This window comes from Watersipora subatra, chromosome 10, assembly GCF_963576615.1.
Source record: "Watersipora subatra chromosome 10, tzWatSuba1.1, whole genome shotgun sequence".
Lineage (NCBI taxonomy): Eukaryota > Metazoa > Bryozoa > Gymnolaemata > Cheilostomatida > Watersiporidae > Watersipora > Watersipora subatra.
In genome coordinates, this window is record NC_088717.1 from 26,419,015 (window position 1) to 26,434,512 (window position 15,498).

At 35.6% G+C, this 15,498-nt stretch overlaps 1 protein-coding gene across 3 annotated transcripts in view; it reads right to left on the minus strand.

Annotated features, from left to right (window-relative positions):
- LOC137405600 (serine/arginine repetitive matrix protein 2-like) overlaps positions 1-11,015 on the minus strand; it is a 75,582-nt gene extending 64,567 nt beyond the window's left edge. The window contains exon 1 of one of the 3 annotated variants that reach the window (XM_068091912.1): positions 10,926-11,015. In XM_068091912.1, the coding sequence (XP_067948013.1) occupies positions 10,926-10,981 (56 nt within the window). In that variant the 5' untranslated portion in view covers positions 10,982-11,015. Of the gene's footprint in view, positions 1-1,870; positions 2,102-10,925 lie in introns of those variants that run through there. The other 2 variants (XM_068091916.1, XM_068091913.1) reach the window with 2 other exon arrangements.
- Positions 11,016-15,498: the final 4,483 nt, after the last annotated feature.

Sequence of the window (15,498 nt, forward strand, 5' to 3'; positions counted from 1 at the left end):
GGTAATGTCAGTAACAAGACCTCTAGAAACTGTATTATACATTGCTAGGTAATGTCTGTAACTAGACCTCTAGGAACTGTATTATATATTGCTAGGTAATGTCTGTAACAAGACCTCTAGGAACTGTATTATGCATTGCTAGGTAATGTCTGTAACTAGACCTCTAGGAACTGTATTATATATTGCTAGGTAATGTCAGTAACAAGACCTCTGGGAATTAAATTAGATGAGATAGAAAGAGAAGTAGAGAATCATTGATCTTACAACTTTAAACGATTTGAGGAGAACAAATGCGCTAACCAATGACATTTGAATAAATCAGTATAGCAGAGTGAAGATGTCAATGCAAATCATGCGAGTTGCTTGTGTTTGTTTAATATGCTTACTGATTGACCACACATTAATCATGGCTGAAACAGCGTATCTAGAGAAAAGAAATTTAGTCACAATATCACGATGATGACAGCGAACTACGCATTAGACATACAGGTGACGTCTGTTCTTCTATATGTAAATGACTTATTTAGACCTTGTGAAAATATAATTGTTACAATAGAGTTGAATGATCCTGTTTTCTAGATTTTGAGAAAAAATATCTCAGGGTGTTAGAGATGAGTTTTATTTGAATGTTTAAATTCAGTATGAGAAATCTAAACAAAAATTAACCTGGTGAATCTCTGCGAGTCATTGTTTATAATTTTCAACAGATAAATTCCGGTATAGCTCATTTCGGACCTCTATTAGTGAGAGAGACAAGTTGAAAGTGTAATTTGCTAATTTAAACAACAAAAGCCTAACCGCATCGCTCTATGCTTGCAGTGACCTCAGCAGTAGTTAACCTATTTAACTGAGGTATATGACAAGATATGATAAAGATGACACAAGGGAAAGGGGGAAATGCACCCAATGAATACAATGAAACATATTGTGATGCAAATTTTGCTTACTTATACTCAGAAAGAGTATAGAAGGGGCTGATGAATCAAGCAATAACATGAAGAGCCATTGTGGTTGGCGGAGATATGAGCAACTACAATAGCCAAAAGTAGAATGAACTTAATACAACCCTCACGCACTCGAGTCTGTAAGCGTGCTAAGCGTTATTCTTTTTTTAATTGTCACTCGAATGCTTGCTAGAATATAACCTCGGCTTATGCAATGCTTGGAATCTAGACATTCTGTCTGCATTTGTTAGTTTTGAAAGTAAAGTTCCACAAACTTGCAAGCTCGTACGCGTGTAACTCGGGCAACCTCAGCTAGCTTTGAAAGCCATGTTTATTTACACCTTCAGCGCCTGTCAAAGTAGCAGGTTCTCGACTATGTTCAAACATTTTAACGAATGATATCATGATATCGCCTTACTAAACGGTGAAAGGCGATGTCATGCTTATTGTTGTGACATATTGTACAAACTGGCTTTGGGATACATGATGCCTTTTGGTATCCAACATGCATATAGTCCAATATCGATGACTTGACACTCTACCCTTCATTCCGTCGACCTATGTTTGTCATCCACAAAATAACTCGCAAGTCAGACAGGTTTTTGCTCAAACTATAGCAGCCTTTGGTTTACCAGCTTGTTCTGCAATGACTTGAAACTGCATTAATGGTTTTGCAGCGCCGTCAGCTTAGCTTAACTTCCAAGTTCGATCTACAAGTTTTCTCCTGCTTTTAGAGCTCAATAAAAATTACCCAGAGTTTAGAACTAGTTGGATGAGTTTGGAGCAACATGGCTGACTACAAACCAAAGAACTGTTGAAACATCGTACAACTGCTACAAGATGAAAATAGCCGTTAGTTTCTTAAGCATGCCTGAAAGTCGAGTCGGTGCAATTCAATTAGGAAATAGTAAAGTTGATACAAGTACCTCTTAACGCAGTATCCAATAGTTGCGTTAGTACAGCAGGTAGTAGTAAAGTCAACTCTCTAACTCCATGTAAAAGTACTAGATGACTATTGCATTATACCGACTCAGTACGTACAACGTGTACACGCTTACCAAGAGCCTTGCTAGTGTGTTATAATTACTGTCCACCGCATCTAATGCTTCCAGCTATCAATCAGAGCTAGTACAAAGTGTAGCCTATGAATCCATACCGAGCCCGCATCTGCCCATTACGTATGCACAAGCGCTTATGATATGACAATGAGTGGCTTGGACCTAGTCTAAGATTAGCCAACGTGAAGTTGAATAGGGTAGAAATAAATGGCACAAAGTGGTTCGAACAAAGGGGCAATTTGGAGAAGAATTGAGCTATTCACGATGGATGAATGTGTAACTGCGGTATACATAGATGAATGTTCCTAGAAAGGCGCGGTTAGCATTGCTGTTCAATTCTTTCTCTGCAAGCTCACGTGGATTACATATAATTTAATAAAGTTTCTGAGGATAACAAATATTTTAACATTACTTGTGTGTCGATGTTAAACTATTCTGTTGCTTAAAGCACGGCTCATAGTCTATCACTAAACAAACTACTTTGGCAATGTGTATAGCAAAGTAACATAGTTACAGATTATTTGTTTTGAGATGGCAAAAGAGTTTACACTTGTCCTCAGCTTAACTCGTCGAGTAGTTTACATGCTAGTAGTTGCACTCTTCTTAATGACTCACAATATTTGCTTACTGATGAATCATGGGTACTTGTTTATCGTGTTTGCTAAAGGAGGGTAGGGCCCTTCTTGAGCTTCTATCGTCAATAGTAACCTCATGTGATTTGGAGTAGGGAAGCTTGTTTAGTCACTAAGGTCTGCTCTAAAAGAATGGCTCACATTATATTGCCCTATGTTGGAGTTGTTCTCTCAGCAACTATTCGTAGACTGTGTACACCGTAAACTGATGGAGCGCTGAGGCAACCCGAACACGTCGAGAAACACTGCAGCAGTCAAATTTTGTCTATAGTTCGCCAAGCTTCCATGACATCTTGTACCATGTGCACCACTTTGACGATGGTGATTGGCTGTCACAGATTGCTTGGTCAACATTTTCTTTTGTGACAGTTGCTGCAACACTAGTACTTTTTTCATTTCTGTGATCACGTTGTATAGTAAGAATGCTACGCCTTAGACTATTCGCTATTGTAAGAGGGAATGGTTTGTGATAGTTTGAAAATTTTTATCGCAGACGATCATCGAATTATTTTGAAATTAACACTGACATACGGTGACATAGCGTGACCCAGCCTTTAGCTATACATAATACAACACACAAACCCAGCCACGAATTAGGAATGGAGGCTCAGAACTAATGTGCAAGTTTCGACCTCTAGTTGCACCTACTAGGCATCCAGTTTTTGCCTTCCTATCATCAAACAGAACATTCTTTGCTGTCATGTTGAAAGCAGCATAAAAATTACTAGACAAAGATAAAGCTTCAACTTTTAAGTCTAACACATGATTTGCAATTTTTAGCCAAACTTAGAGACACAGAGAATAGGTCAACAGAGTTCGATATCTCTGAAAGGCATAACTTACATCTTCAAGCAACAACTGAAATCTTTCGGGTTAAAACTGCCTGTTAGAAATATTGCTACATAGAAGATTATAAACAGTTTTTTGAAACCTATAAATTGCTTTAAAACTAACTCTGTTTCTTTTAGTAAACTTGCTATTCTGTTTACATACGAAGTTTGAAAGAGCCTTTCACCAGCTTAAAAGAGTTTTTTGTAAGCGAAGCCGACCACCTTGTGTTCAGGCTGTGTTTGTTTTGATATGAATTGACTTTGTCTCTACATATTTTAAAGCTTCGGTTTACAATTGAAAGCAAGTCGGTGGCACAATCTTCCGAGCAAAAGAAAGTTAAAGCGAACCTTAATCCATTGTAACTATGCATTTTATTTGTCAATTGAACTGAACGTACCCACAAGATTTAAATTCCTCTAGCTGTGCTTTGCATATGCCAACAAACAAATATAATACCAGATATATCTACAAGCAAAATATAATTGCCTATACAGTACTTATGTATTACGAATCAGAAAACTTAGATGAAAAGAGAAGATAACTCAAATGGTAGGGTGTGGTGATGAGTGAATGCAATAGGTGGATTGGAATGAAAAGATTTTGTCATGCGCTAGCAAATTTGTCTGTAGCATAAACAAATATATATTTTAGCTGCCAAGTGATGGCGTTGGGGAATGTGACACTTTATACCACGTGAAGATGCTGTAAGATAAGCTAGCGCTGTTACAGTAGAGTTATGAGGTTTCAACAGGGAGAAACCAGCTGTATTCGTTACCCACTCTGTACACTAGTACACTATACTAGTACTAATAGTAGTTGTTGGGTTTCAAACGATGAAAGCTATGAGCTTGTTATAGATGCCTTGCTAAGTACATTAAGTGACGCCTAGAATAATGATAAGCTAATTACTTCTTCTGAATGTCTGGCAGCAAAAAAGTATAAATTGGCACAAATTGCTGTACTCTTGGGCAACAGATCAAGAACGCAAATTTTTGTAGCTATTTTGAAATTTAGCTCATTTGCTTGACTTCTACATTGATATGATTAGCTCCTGGTATCACACTGGTTCATATTGACTAAATATATATCACATATTCATATCGCTCTATACGCTTAGTGAGGTGAATGCTGCAATATTTTTAATTAACATACATGGTCACCCCTAGAGCTCTGATTATATCATGCCAGTGCTTCAACATTTTCACAGTGCTTGCAAGTTGTATATGTAAAACACTATTCCATGTAACAATTTATGGTGCAGAGTTTCACAGCTACACTATATTGCATTATTAATTTAAGCCTGCCAACATTACGCGCTGTTGAAAGATATAGCTCTAGTTGTGGCCATGCTCTTTTGGTCTTATCAAACTCCTCTTTCAATTCAGACACCAGTCTAACAGCAGTATAATGGCAACTGAACTTCGACGGACCGAGTCAACATAATTGAGATAAGGGAAGTCACTTGGGGAACACATGCATTTGTTTACAGTACATGATGAAAGAATGTCAGCAAGTGCTGGCGGGAATCATAGCAATTGAGATAATAATCTGCACTCTGTAGCCTTAGGGTCCCACGTCGTTCCCAAAAACAAGGGAGATACAGCTAAATTAGATCTTTGCTCAAAATCTCAGACTCTTGTTGTGTTTACCAACACTATTTATAAAACTATTTCTTTTAAAGTTTAGGATTAAATGTTGAAAACCTATCTAAGGCTAGCTCAATCTCGACAAGTGAATCGTAGTATTAAGGAACTCAGTCTATTACGGGTGCTATGTAGTGTATAGAGAGAGAGAGCTCAGTCTATTACGTGTGCTATGTTGTGTATAGAGAGAGAGGGAGAGAGAGAGCTCAGTCTATTACGTGTGCTATGTTGTATATAGAGAGAGCTTAAGGTTGTACTTGGTGAGTGTAAATAAAGAGAGAGGCAGATTCTTCTGTAAACTGGTTTGCAAAATGGAAAAAGACATACCATTTGCATGGAGAATGCTAATAAAAAAATATGTTAGCCTTAGATATGGTAACTTACACAAGACTGTTTATAGATCAAAACAAGTTCTGATGCAGCTTTGAAAAAATGTAACTTTTGCTATCTGCAATATACATCAATATTCATAATCTATTTTTCCTTGTACAGACCACATTTACCCTGTATTTTGATGAAGCTACCAGGCTATGAGAATTTTAATAAAATAATGTTAACAACTACACACAAGTGTCATTATAATCAATGTCAATGGTAAATATAGCTCTTGAATAGTCACACTGCTACTTACACTGTGTGTTAAAATTGAAGCATTCTAATACATACATGTGTACGTACATATGTACATATGTGTGTACATACGTACATACATACATACATATGTATTTACATACGTACATATGTGCGTGCATACATGCGTATGTGCAAACGTGCGTATGTGTGTGCGTACGTGCATACGTACGTATGCCTGCAGTAATTTTTTCACTCAAATCTTTGCTAATTCATTTATATATTTCTTAGCTGTAGGTATCCATCATGGCACACACAGCTGTAGACACACAGGAATAGTAAAAAAACTAAGGTTTACCTTTTCAGGGCTCCGAGTTGAAGCGACATATTTCACTTTTATTCTAATTGTTCACTTTTTTGTTAGTATGTGATATTATATATTATATATTATATATTGCACACTATAAATATTCTTGTCTAACATTGATATTGCACACTATAAATATTCTTGTCTAACATTGATATTGCACACTATAAATATTCTTGTCTAACATCTTCTTAAACAATAAAATTGATTAAAAGACATTTTCAAAGTTGACCCTCATATTTATAGACTGCCCAGCTGAATAGAACGAATGGTTATCAAGTAAAATGTGCTATAAATTTTCTTTATAAAAAATAAACTGCATTATCTAACATAGCTAGAACATGTCATATGGCAACTAATATGTTAAAGTCTGTTGTTATGGCAACTAATATGTTAAAGTCTGTTGTTATGGCAACTAATATGTTAACGTCTGTTGTTATGGCAATTAATATGTTAAAGTTTGTTGTTATGGCAACTAATATGTTAAAGTTTGTTGTTATGGCAACTAATATGTTAAAGTCTGTTGTTATGGCAACTAATATGTTAACGTCTGTTGTTATGGCAATTAATATGTTAAAGTTTGTTGTTATGGCAACTAATATGTTAACGTTTGTTGTTATGGCAACTAATATGTTAAAGTCTGTTGTTATGGCAACTAACATGTTAACGTCTGTTGTTATGGCAACTAATATGTTAACGTCTGTTGTTATGGCAATTAATATGTTAAAGTTTGTTGTTATGGCAACCAATATGTTAAAGTTTGTTGTTATGGCAACTAATATGTTAAAGTCTGTTGTTATGGCAACTAATATGTTAAAGTCTGTTGTTATGGCAATTAATGTGTTAAAGTTTGTTGTTATGGCAACTAATATGTTAAAGTCTGTTATTAATCTTTACTATAATAAGAGCCGTGACCATTATTCTGCTCGAAGCCGCGCTAAGCGCTTTAGGAAAGCATATTACATCACTCAGGAGTTGAACCTACATATTCAGATTCTCAGCCAAGTACACTACCATCTGCCCAATTCAATCACCTCTCCACATTCCAGAATATTTGTGTGCATCGTTATTACACACCATGATCTCTCACCACGCACCCACGATACTCCAGCATACTATCGAGACTCCAGCACATTAGCGCAGGTAGTTAATAGATTCTATAACTATTTATGAAAATAATTAGTAAAACCTGATGAAATATGGTGATACGGCTCCCATGATACGCTCAGTTAAATCAGGCATGATGGAAGGCTAGCAAGAATTCCCTGAACACACGTCATTAGTATATTTTATCCAACGAGCTCTGGCAAGTCTCGCATACTACACGGATTTAAAACCTAAATTTAATTAAATTCATTCTTTTATCTTTAATCATTGACAGTTAGTCTGAATTCTTTAACCAAAAAGCATTTCATCCGTTAAATCTTTTAAGCCTATCAGATGAGCTCGCGTGGATAACCTGATGAGAATAAATCTATAAATATTTTAGCTATGCTCAAAACTACCCTTATGGTTTTGTACTGAAAGGAGAGTGCAAAGAATATAGGGTTTAACAGAACCGCACAGCTGTAAAACCAGACATTATTATATATAACTAATTCTGTTCATGATGGTTTTTGTGAGGTCATGTGAAGACAAACATGATGGCCTTGAACTTTATGCACTATCATAATGTCAAACTGTTGTGAAAACCAATAGTTATATTTGCAAAAACATTAAAAAAACTTATTGTACATAGAAGTAGGTAGCAAAAAAGTGGTAAACAATAAGCGATTCAAATTGTACATGTTATGCTATTGATTTTTGATTGTACATGTATTACTAAATTAGTAAGTTGGTTGCATTAACTTTTTCTGGCCCAGTTAAACATTAATAAAATAGTTAATTTCTAATAAAGAGCTAAACATTAGCGTAAGTCACTTTTCTTGAATGCTGTTGACATCTAAAACTTCACAATACGTTTTTATTGAGAGTGAAGTTTTATCATTAGTTATATTAGAATTATTTCATGAAACCCAAAAACCAGTAGAAAAAATGATACATATTTATCTTATCGTTACAAGATTCGCAAAAGTTCTCTTATTGGAAAGTTTAATACCATAAAAATATGTTCATTTGTGCTCGAAAAACCCTATTGACAAACTAGTATTTTATGCCTGGCTAGTTTTCTCAGCAGGTAAAACATACAAAGCTGTTTTTAGCCACTCTATTTATATCACTGTCTTACTGAGCCAGCGAGCCAATGTACATTGACCTGCCCAACTTGTCATCAAATTCTATTAACTCACCGCGGTATAGAAAACAGAGCTCCGTCATTTCATGGGATAATTCAACAAATTAACAGCATCATAAGCTGAGAGCACTTGCCAGCACTTCGTGTAGGTTGTCACACCAACTCAAGCTAAGCACTGACACAAGAAGAGGCAGGTGTCAAATGTCAACTATTCGATACCAACAGATTTCATGATATTAGATAAACACTTTGAGGAATAAACTGCCTGGATTTCTTTAAACAAATCTGTCTTGTAACAACGGTGAGCTTCATTGGATTCTTATCAGCTGCCAGCTGACATCATTGGATGCCATCAACAAGCTGAGAAGATGTTATAGTGACAGATTTTTACTACCTATTGCTTGGTGTTTTGAATTTATCTTTTAACACTGTTAAGTCATAAACTGTATTGCTTTCATTGAAACAGTGCCTCTTTTACTCTGTCACTTTGAGAGTTGTCTGCCTCCCAGAATATGGCAACTAGAAAGATTGTCATTTGTTGCCTATTTTAAAGTTGCAAAGTAACAGAACATTCAATGCTAACACCATTTAATAGCAAAAGACTAGCAGAAAAAGAGAGTTGGTTTTGTTAAAAAGCTTCTATAGCCTTAGTTATGGGTTCACTAGGAAGATAACTCCAGCTAACCAGATGGAAAACCACAAGTTACTCATAAAAACTGAAAGATGTAACAGCTTAAAAAACAAACTCAGGCCATGATTTTTGAATGAAAAAAAGTTTTAACTTAAACAAAATAATATAAAAAACAAGTTTCAATGCGATGAACTAAAGGACGAAGCTGAGTGTACATTGTGTAACATAGTTGACAGCTAATTTGACCTTGAACCCGAGCCTGAACTAAAAGTTTATGCCAAGAACAAGTCTTTCTATGCTAGTAGACTTTCAAGTTGTTTATTTGTTCATCTAATTCTGGACTCTCTAGTTAGTAGTGCTAAAATACAACTGACTAAAACATGACCTTGAGATGCTTACATAGCCAAGTTTAGGTTGATGGCTAGGCAAAGAGCATTAGTACTTGTTCTTTTGCTACTAACTTTTGTATAAGGAGGCTATAGCCTTATTAGACATTGACAATTTTTGCAAACCATATTATATTGTGCATTGCAATGTTATTAAGTGTCACCGACACGAGAAATCCAATCAAACATGAACAATTTTTCTGATGTAAGGATTATAAACATTCACAGCCTTTCTTGTTTAAATAACACTGACTTCAATAAGGCGTGTGATGATTTAGCTTTAGCTGGCATTTTCACAATTATGATGAAAAACTGTTGGTATACTCTCAGCTAATGTCGCTTTGCAAAAAATCAGGCATTGTTGTCCCATTGGAAGTTGTCACAACAAAGGTGGCACAACTCCTTACAGAAGTTTCAGGATTAAGTGAGACTTATTTGTTGGCATTGTAACTTTGTTATTGCCTAATGATGAGGTTGAGTTGTTTGAAAGCTCAAAAGATTTATTGTTAACTTTGAGTTAAATTTAACAGTTCCACCTAACTTTTATTTAACCTAACCTTTATTTTTTGTTAGAATGGTCAGTTTACAAGCATTTATGTGCATCATATCATTCTGCATATTTTGAGTCACAATATGTATTATAATGTTGTTAGTCGCAGGCAGCCAGTTTTTTTAACCCTTAACAATATTTGAGTATTGCATTAATGGTATTTAAAACAGCTCAAAATGAACATTTTACTGGACATTTCACTTACTTGAATAGAGTATTTATAATGTTTGTAATTAAATTCGATTTACTCATTTATAACTGGCTTGAAATATAGCACACTAAGTTCTATCAATTTCAGTGTATGTGTGTATGTGTGTATAACTAAAAGAGAGAGATTAGTGTGCTATGTATAGAGCCAAGTATAGGGTAAATAAAGCAAGTTTTACAGAAACAGAATCGGGCGACAATTTGTTTCCAGCTTGAGTAATCATTAGGCGCTAGCAAAACATTTAATTTTTACACTGCCGTGGTGCATGGGCACTTGTTACTAATAAGCATTATTTGTCATGACTAAGCAGGTAACAGTGTGAATATGTACACTGAAATGTTAATTTTGTTTTGAGACAGCACAACTCTGATTAATAAATTTTAAGATATTTTTTGTGCTTTAGCAAACTGTGTGTTTTAGAGCAGTTAAAGTATAGTTATACAAATATATGTACTAGAGCTATGGTGGTCTCGTCGACTGTCAGAGATGATCTGATGAGCCAATAAACCACAGAGAACAATTGTACACAATTTCTTTGGATATGACATATGTGTCTAGGTGGTCCAGTTGGTAAGGTGTCAGTCACAGTTGTGCTATTGGTTTAGCACTCCTGTCTGCATACCTGAAAGTTCTGAGTTCAAATCCTGTGCAAAGCATTTTTTCACATTTCATATTTTTTAACTTCACACATAAGTGACAGACGGCAGATGACAGACAAACATTACGATTTATATATATATATATATATATATATGTATATATATTACCCTGTGTATATATATATATATTACACTGTATATATGCATGCATATATATATATATATACATGTATATATATGTATATACTTTGAAATATTGCGCTGGTGACCTACCGCATTGTTGTAAAGTTTCCATTTCCTTCAGATTCTGTCCGTCGTAGAACAGGCATATCGACCTCTTCAGTATCAGAGTAGTACTTGTGGTCTGCTGTCGCTGCACTGCAGGTATATTGGCTTTTGTCAGCAGATAGTATGCATTCAGTAGACTTTGATTGCTGAACCAGGAGTTTTGTCTTCTCCTGACTAAACCTTCCTTTGATGGTTTTGGCTATAGAATTCAAGGCTTTCAAGCTGACGGTCTTGGAAAGGGGGAAACGACCAAAACTATTGTTTTTATGAGAGGATTTGAAAAATGATTTGGGTTGAGAAAAACTCTGATGGTTTAACTTGGTGTCTGTAGAATAGCTTATCCAACCATTTTGCCCATCGGCCAAGTCATTTCTACAATAGTAACATGTTTGTTTAATTTTAAACAATGTGATACAATTCTAAAATAACAGGTAAGGGTAAAGTTTGCATAGCTTTGACGTTTCTTCATGGAACGAAAAATGCTAAACTGGCACAAGTGGTTCACTAAAAGATTGCTGAGTACATCTTCATTTAGACAAACTAATTAATAATGGTACCAACTTCTAAAATACTTCCTTCTGGGCAGGAAATGTTCCAAAGTTCCAACCAAACCCTACACCGAGCAACCAGTTGATTATAATGATAAAAATTGCTCGAATTCATTCAAAAAGGCAAACAATGTTGCAAGCTTACTGTTGCATAGTTTCTTGTAGATCGGTGAGGCGTAGGTAGATACAGGTTTATTAATATGCACTTCTTGTCAACGTTAGCGTTAGGTTGTGAGTGTGACTCGAGTTGATCGCGTGCTTTACACCATAAATTCTGCATAAGCTGATACCTAGTGACAAGTTTTGTCTACACCCAGAAGATTAGGCCCTCAAAACCAACTCAACACCAGGAGCTGCATGATAGTCAACAGTGCCTTTGACAAACATGCATGGCTTATTTTAATGGCAGTACTATTATACTGTACAGAGATATTTTATTGTGAAAATCATGTCTATAAATGTAAGGGCAGCTCAGTTTATCCAAAAAAAATGAGTAGTTCTTCCGCCATCAAATTTTATATTTTGCAAAGTATTATTTCAATTCCATAAAGGTTTGTATAAATTAAAGACTTTCTGATTTTATTTGTTATGAATTATGCATCTGATGAAAAAAACTTTTAAATTAAGCTTTAAACAGTTATAAATTTAAAAAGTTGTGAAGAAATTTGTATTCATGATCTGTTAGGCAAGTATACAGCCCTTTATGTTAGATTTTACGTTAGATGATGTTAGATGATTTTATAATTATTCTTAGAATAATGACTACTCTCTCTAGAATAAAGTCTAACATGAAGTGCCGCACACTTGCCCAACAGATCATGAATACAACTTCATTAAAGTTCTCAAGTTAAGTCCATCAGCTTGACTTGCAAGTCGACATAGTAAGTTTGTGGCATCAAACTGATTCCTACTTGCTAAGCAGTGCTTAAAGATAAACTCACACAAAAACTTAGTAGACTGTATCAGAACGTATCAGTATGGTTTTATCATTTGCGATTGCTTTTGCTGTTTGAGGTGATCTGACTGCTAGGATGCTTTCAAGAATAAAATCGACAAAACTTGATCAGAGTTAAAATGCTCAGAGTAAGCGAAAGTGCGATTATAATGCCTATAGTTGCAAAAAGACAGAATAAAGACAAGCAGCGCTGCAACTTGAACGCAATAGCTGACATCAGCTATAGCAATTATAGCAACTAGTGATGTCATTTCGCATTTATTTTTCTTTTGAGCGTTTCAACGGCGATTAGGTTTTGTCAATTATAAGGCAGTCAGATCATCTCAAACATCAGAAATAATCATAAATGATAGAAAATACTGATACTTTCGAATAAAATATATAAAATTTTGCCCAAGTTCAATTATAATATGTATATGCCAATCGCTGCAGTATTTAAAACTAACAGATGTGATTAGCATAGAGACATGACCCTGACTTTTAGATATATAGACACTTGAGCTTGTTAACTATTTCCTGAGTGTCGTACCAAACCCTTCTAATCAACGCATAAAATGACTAAAAAATATGATAGAAACAACTTGACAGTCTAAACACCCTGTTACATGGCTTAAATCTAATCTCTTATCAAAGTTGTAAACACTTCGCTGAACTTACCAACCGAAGTAGTGTCTTTCAGCCAAATGTTTAACGAAGCTAAACAACTTTTTAAACTGAGACTCGCAGAGAAAACAAAGCGGTCAACTCGAGTACAAATGTCTTTGGCCAAGCCACTGTAACTCATCAACAAACAATAGATTTGACCGTAAGTCTGTCAAAGCCGACTCATAAAAACACAAACAAAGATGAAATTGCTGAAATGTTACAATAGAGTTAACCAACGTTTTAGATTTTGAATAAACAGTGATTAACACTAAGCGGTAATGAACCTAGTCGGTGCTTAAAAACAAAGCCAAGCCAAAACAGTCGAGCCCTAGACGTCTTGTGACATAGCTGTGAAGTGGAGTAACCAGCATCCGCAAGAATGTCTCGACACAAAAGGTTTGACGATAACGGAGCTAAATACATAGAGCGCAACCGCAAGATGACAATAGAGTGAGGATAAAATACAGTGCAAACAATTCATAATTAGGTTACTTTGATTGCAGTCCTTTTGTTTCATCAAGACAGTTATTGTCTTTCACAATGAGTCAAATGAGAGAGGACTGCCTTTCAAACATTGAACAAGTCTTTTTGTTGCCAGTATTTGTTAAGATGGAAAATAAGCTAAATTTAAATGTGTTGTTTTTCGTTAAAAATTTGGAAGCACGCCAGGGTTTTGTTTGTAATAATTGGCGTACATTTGGGAGGAGTTTTAACTAGCGATCACACTGTGTTGGCTCTAATAGATGATAATAACTTCTTGTGAGCGAGTAAAGGCCTCACCCTCTAGCTTACTGGAGACAGGCCAGCAGTGAGGTTATTGCCTATATATAGCTTACATACAGTGTGTTTCCATGCTTTGAATGGGTTTGGAGTCACTTTTATTCTGAATCATAGAAGTGGTAAAACCCAAATGCATTTGACGCCATTTCATTTCACTAAATTTGTGCAAAGGTATTTGCTGTGAGAAACTTGAATGAATTTTGTTTTGAGGGATACATAGCGAACCTTGAAAAGGTATAGCACAACTCCGAATCATTGAAATGGTAGGGCGCAAATTCATTGACAGCTTCGTTGGCAGAATTCATTGGAACTCTAAACCATTCAACATGGAACCTCCAAACCCATTTGAAGCGTGGAAACACAGCAGTATACAAGGCTGTCAAGAAAAAACAGCCACAGACAAAGTTGCTTCTGTTTGACTTGCTAGGTATCATGACTGTTTTTGCAGCGTCTGATATTTCTGCCTCCCTCTTAGCACGCAGCGCATATAATCAGTAAAAAGTAAAGAAACTAGAGATACAGGTCTCTATGTCTGTTGATTTTACCCCACCCTCCGCTTTCGGTTTGCACCTGTGTCACTTTAATTAGCCACTTACCCTACAAATGACCTCTATGCTTTTGTTTTACAAGCATTCTTCACTCACAGAACTCAACAATATATGTAGATAAATAAAATAGATCAACCTACAAATTGTGTACAAAGTTAAAAATTTGCATGTTGAAAGCTTGTTAAATAAGCAGATATTATGGTCGATATCCAGTATTTGACGCACTCTTCTTCTCTGCTGTATCGCCTTACTCTAACATCATTCTAAATCGGTAATTATTTTAAGATCTTTTGGTAAATATATTCTTAAACAAATATCGTAGTGCTTATTTAAAAGTATCTAGAAGAAAAATACTTAAAATAGTTGTATCTAGCGAAAACCACTATGAATCGCAATAAACCGCAAGTTTATCAACAATGAGTACTTAAGCTCTAGTCTTTGCCGGTTCATGGAATGATAGGAAAGTAAAGAGGCAAAGAATGAAAAGTATTGAGGCAATACGATTAGCAGAAGGAAAGGAATAAGAAGTCATAAAAAAGATCTCGGATCATCTGCTACCTCAAAATCAATCACCTGGATATGATGACATTTCACTGATAGCTTGAGATTATCCTTGACAAGCGGTACTGACCGGAACGTATTCACACGGCTCATACTTTAGAGAGTTCCTAACCAGGATTCTGTTGCAAAACTTGTAATCTTTTTCAGGGCCAAGTCTCGGCCTTTCAAGGCTTTCGAATGCCAAGATCATTTTTCTTTGATTTTTAGAAAGGCGAGCAGTACAATCACATCCCCTAGTTTGTGTTGGGTACTTAAGACAGCGGTGTTGCTATCCGACTGCAACTCAAGCTGTTTGACAATTTAAAATTTGGCAGACTTCTGTGTTTTCGGCTAGATAATAACCTTCTTGCGTAATCGTTCTTTCAGAGAGCGCACTGTAGAACGAGTATCTTAGAAGCGATTTAAAAATACTTGGAAGAAATAAAACTGAGTGCGCAATTACATACACAATAAACCATAGAGTTATCATTACTCTCTCTGTCAGGCCATAAATAAGGAGCACTGGAACAAAGAGACTAGTA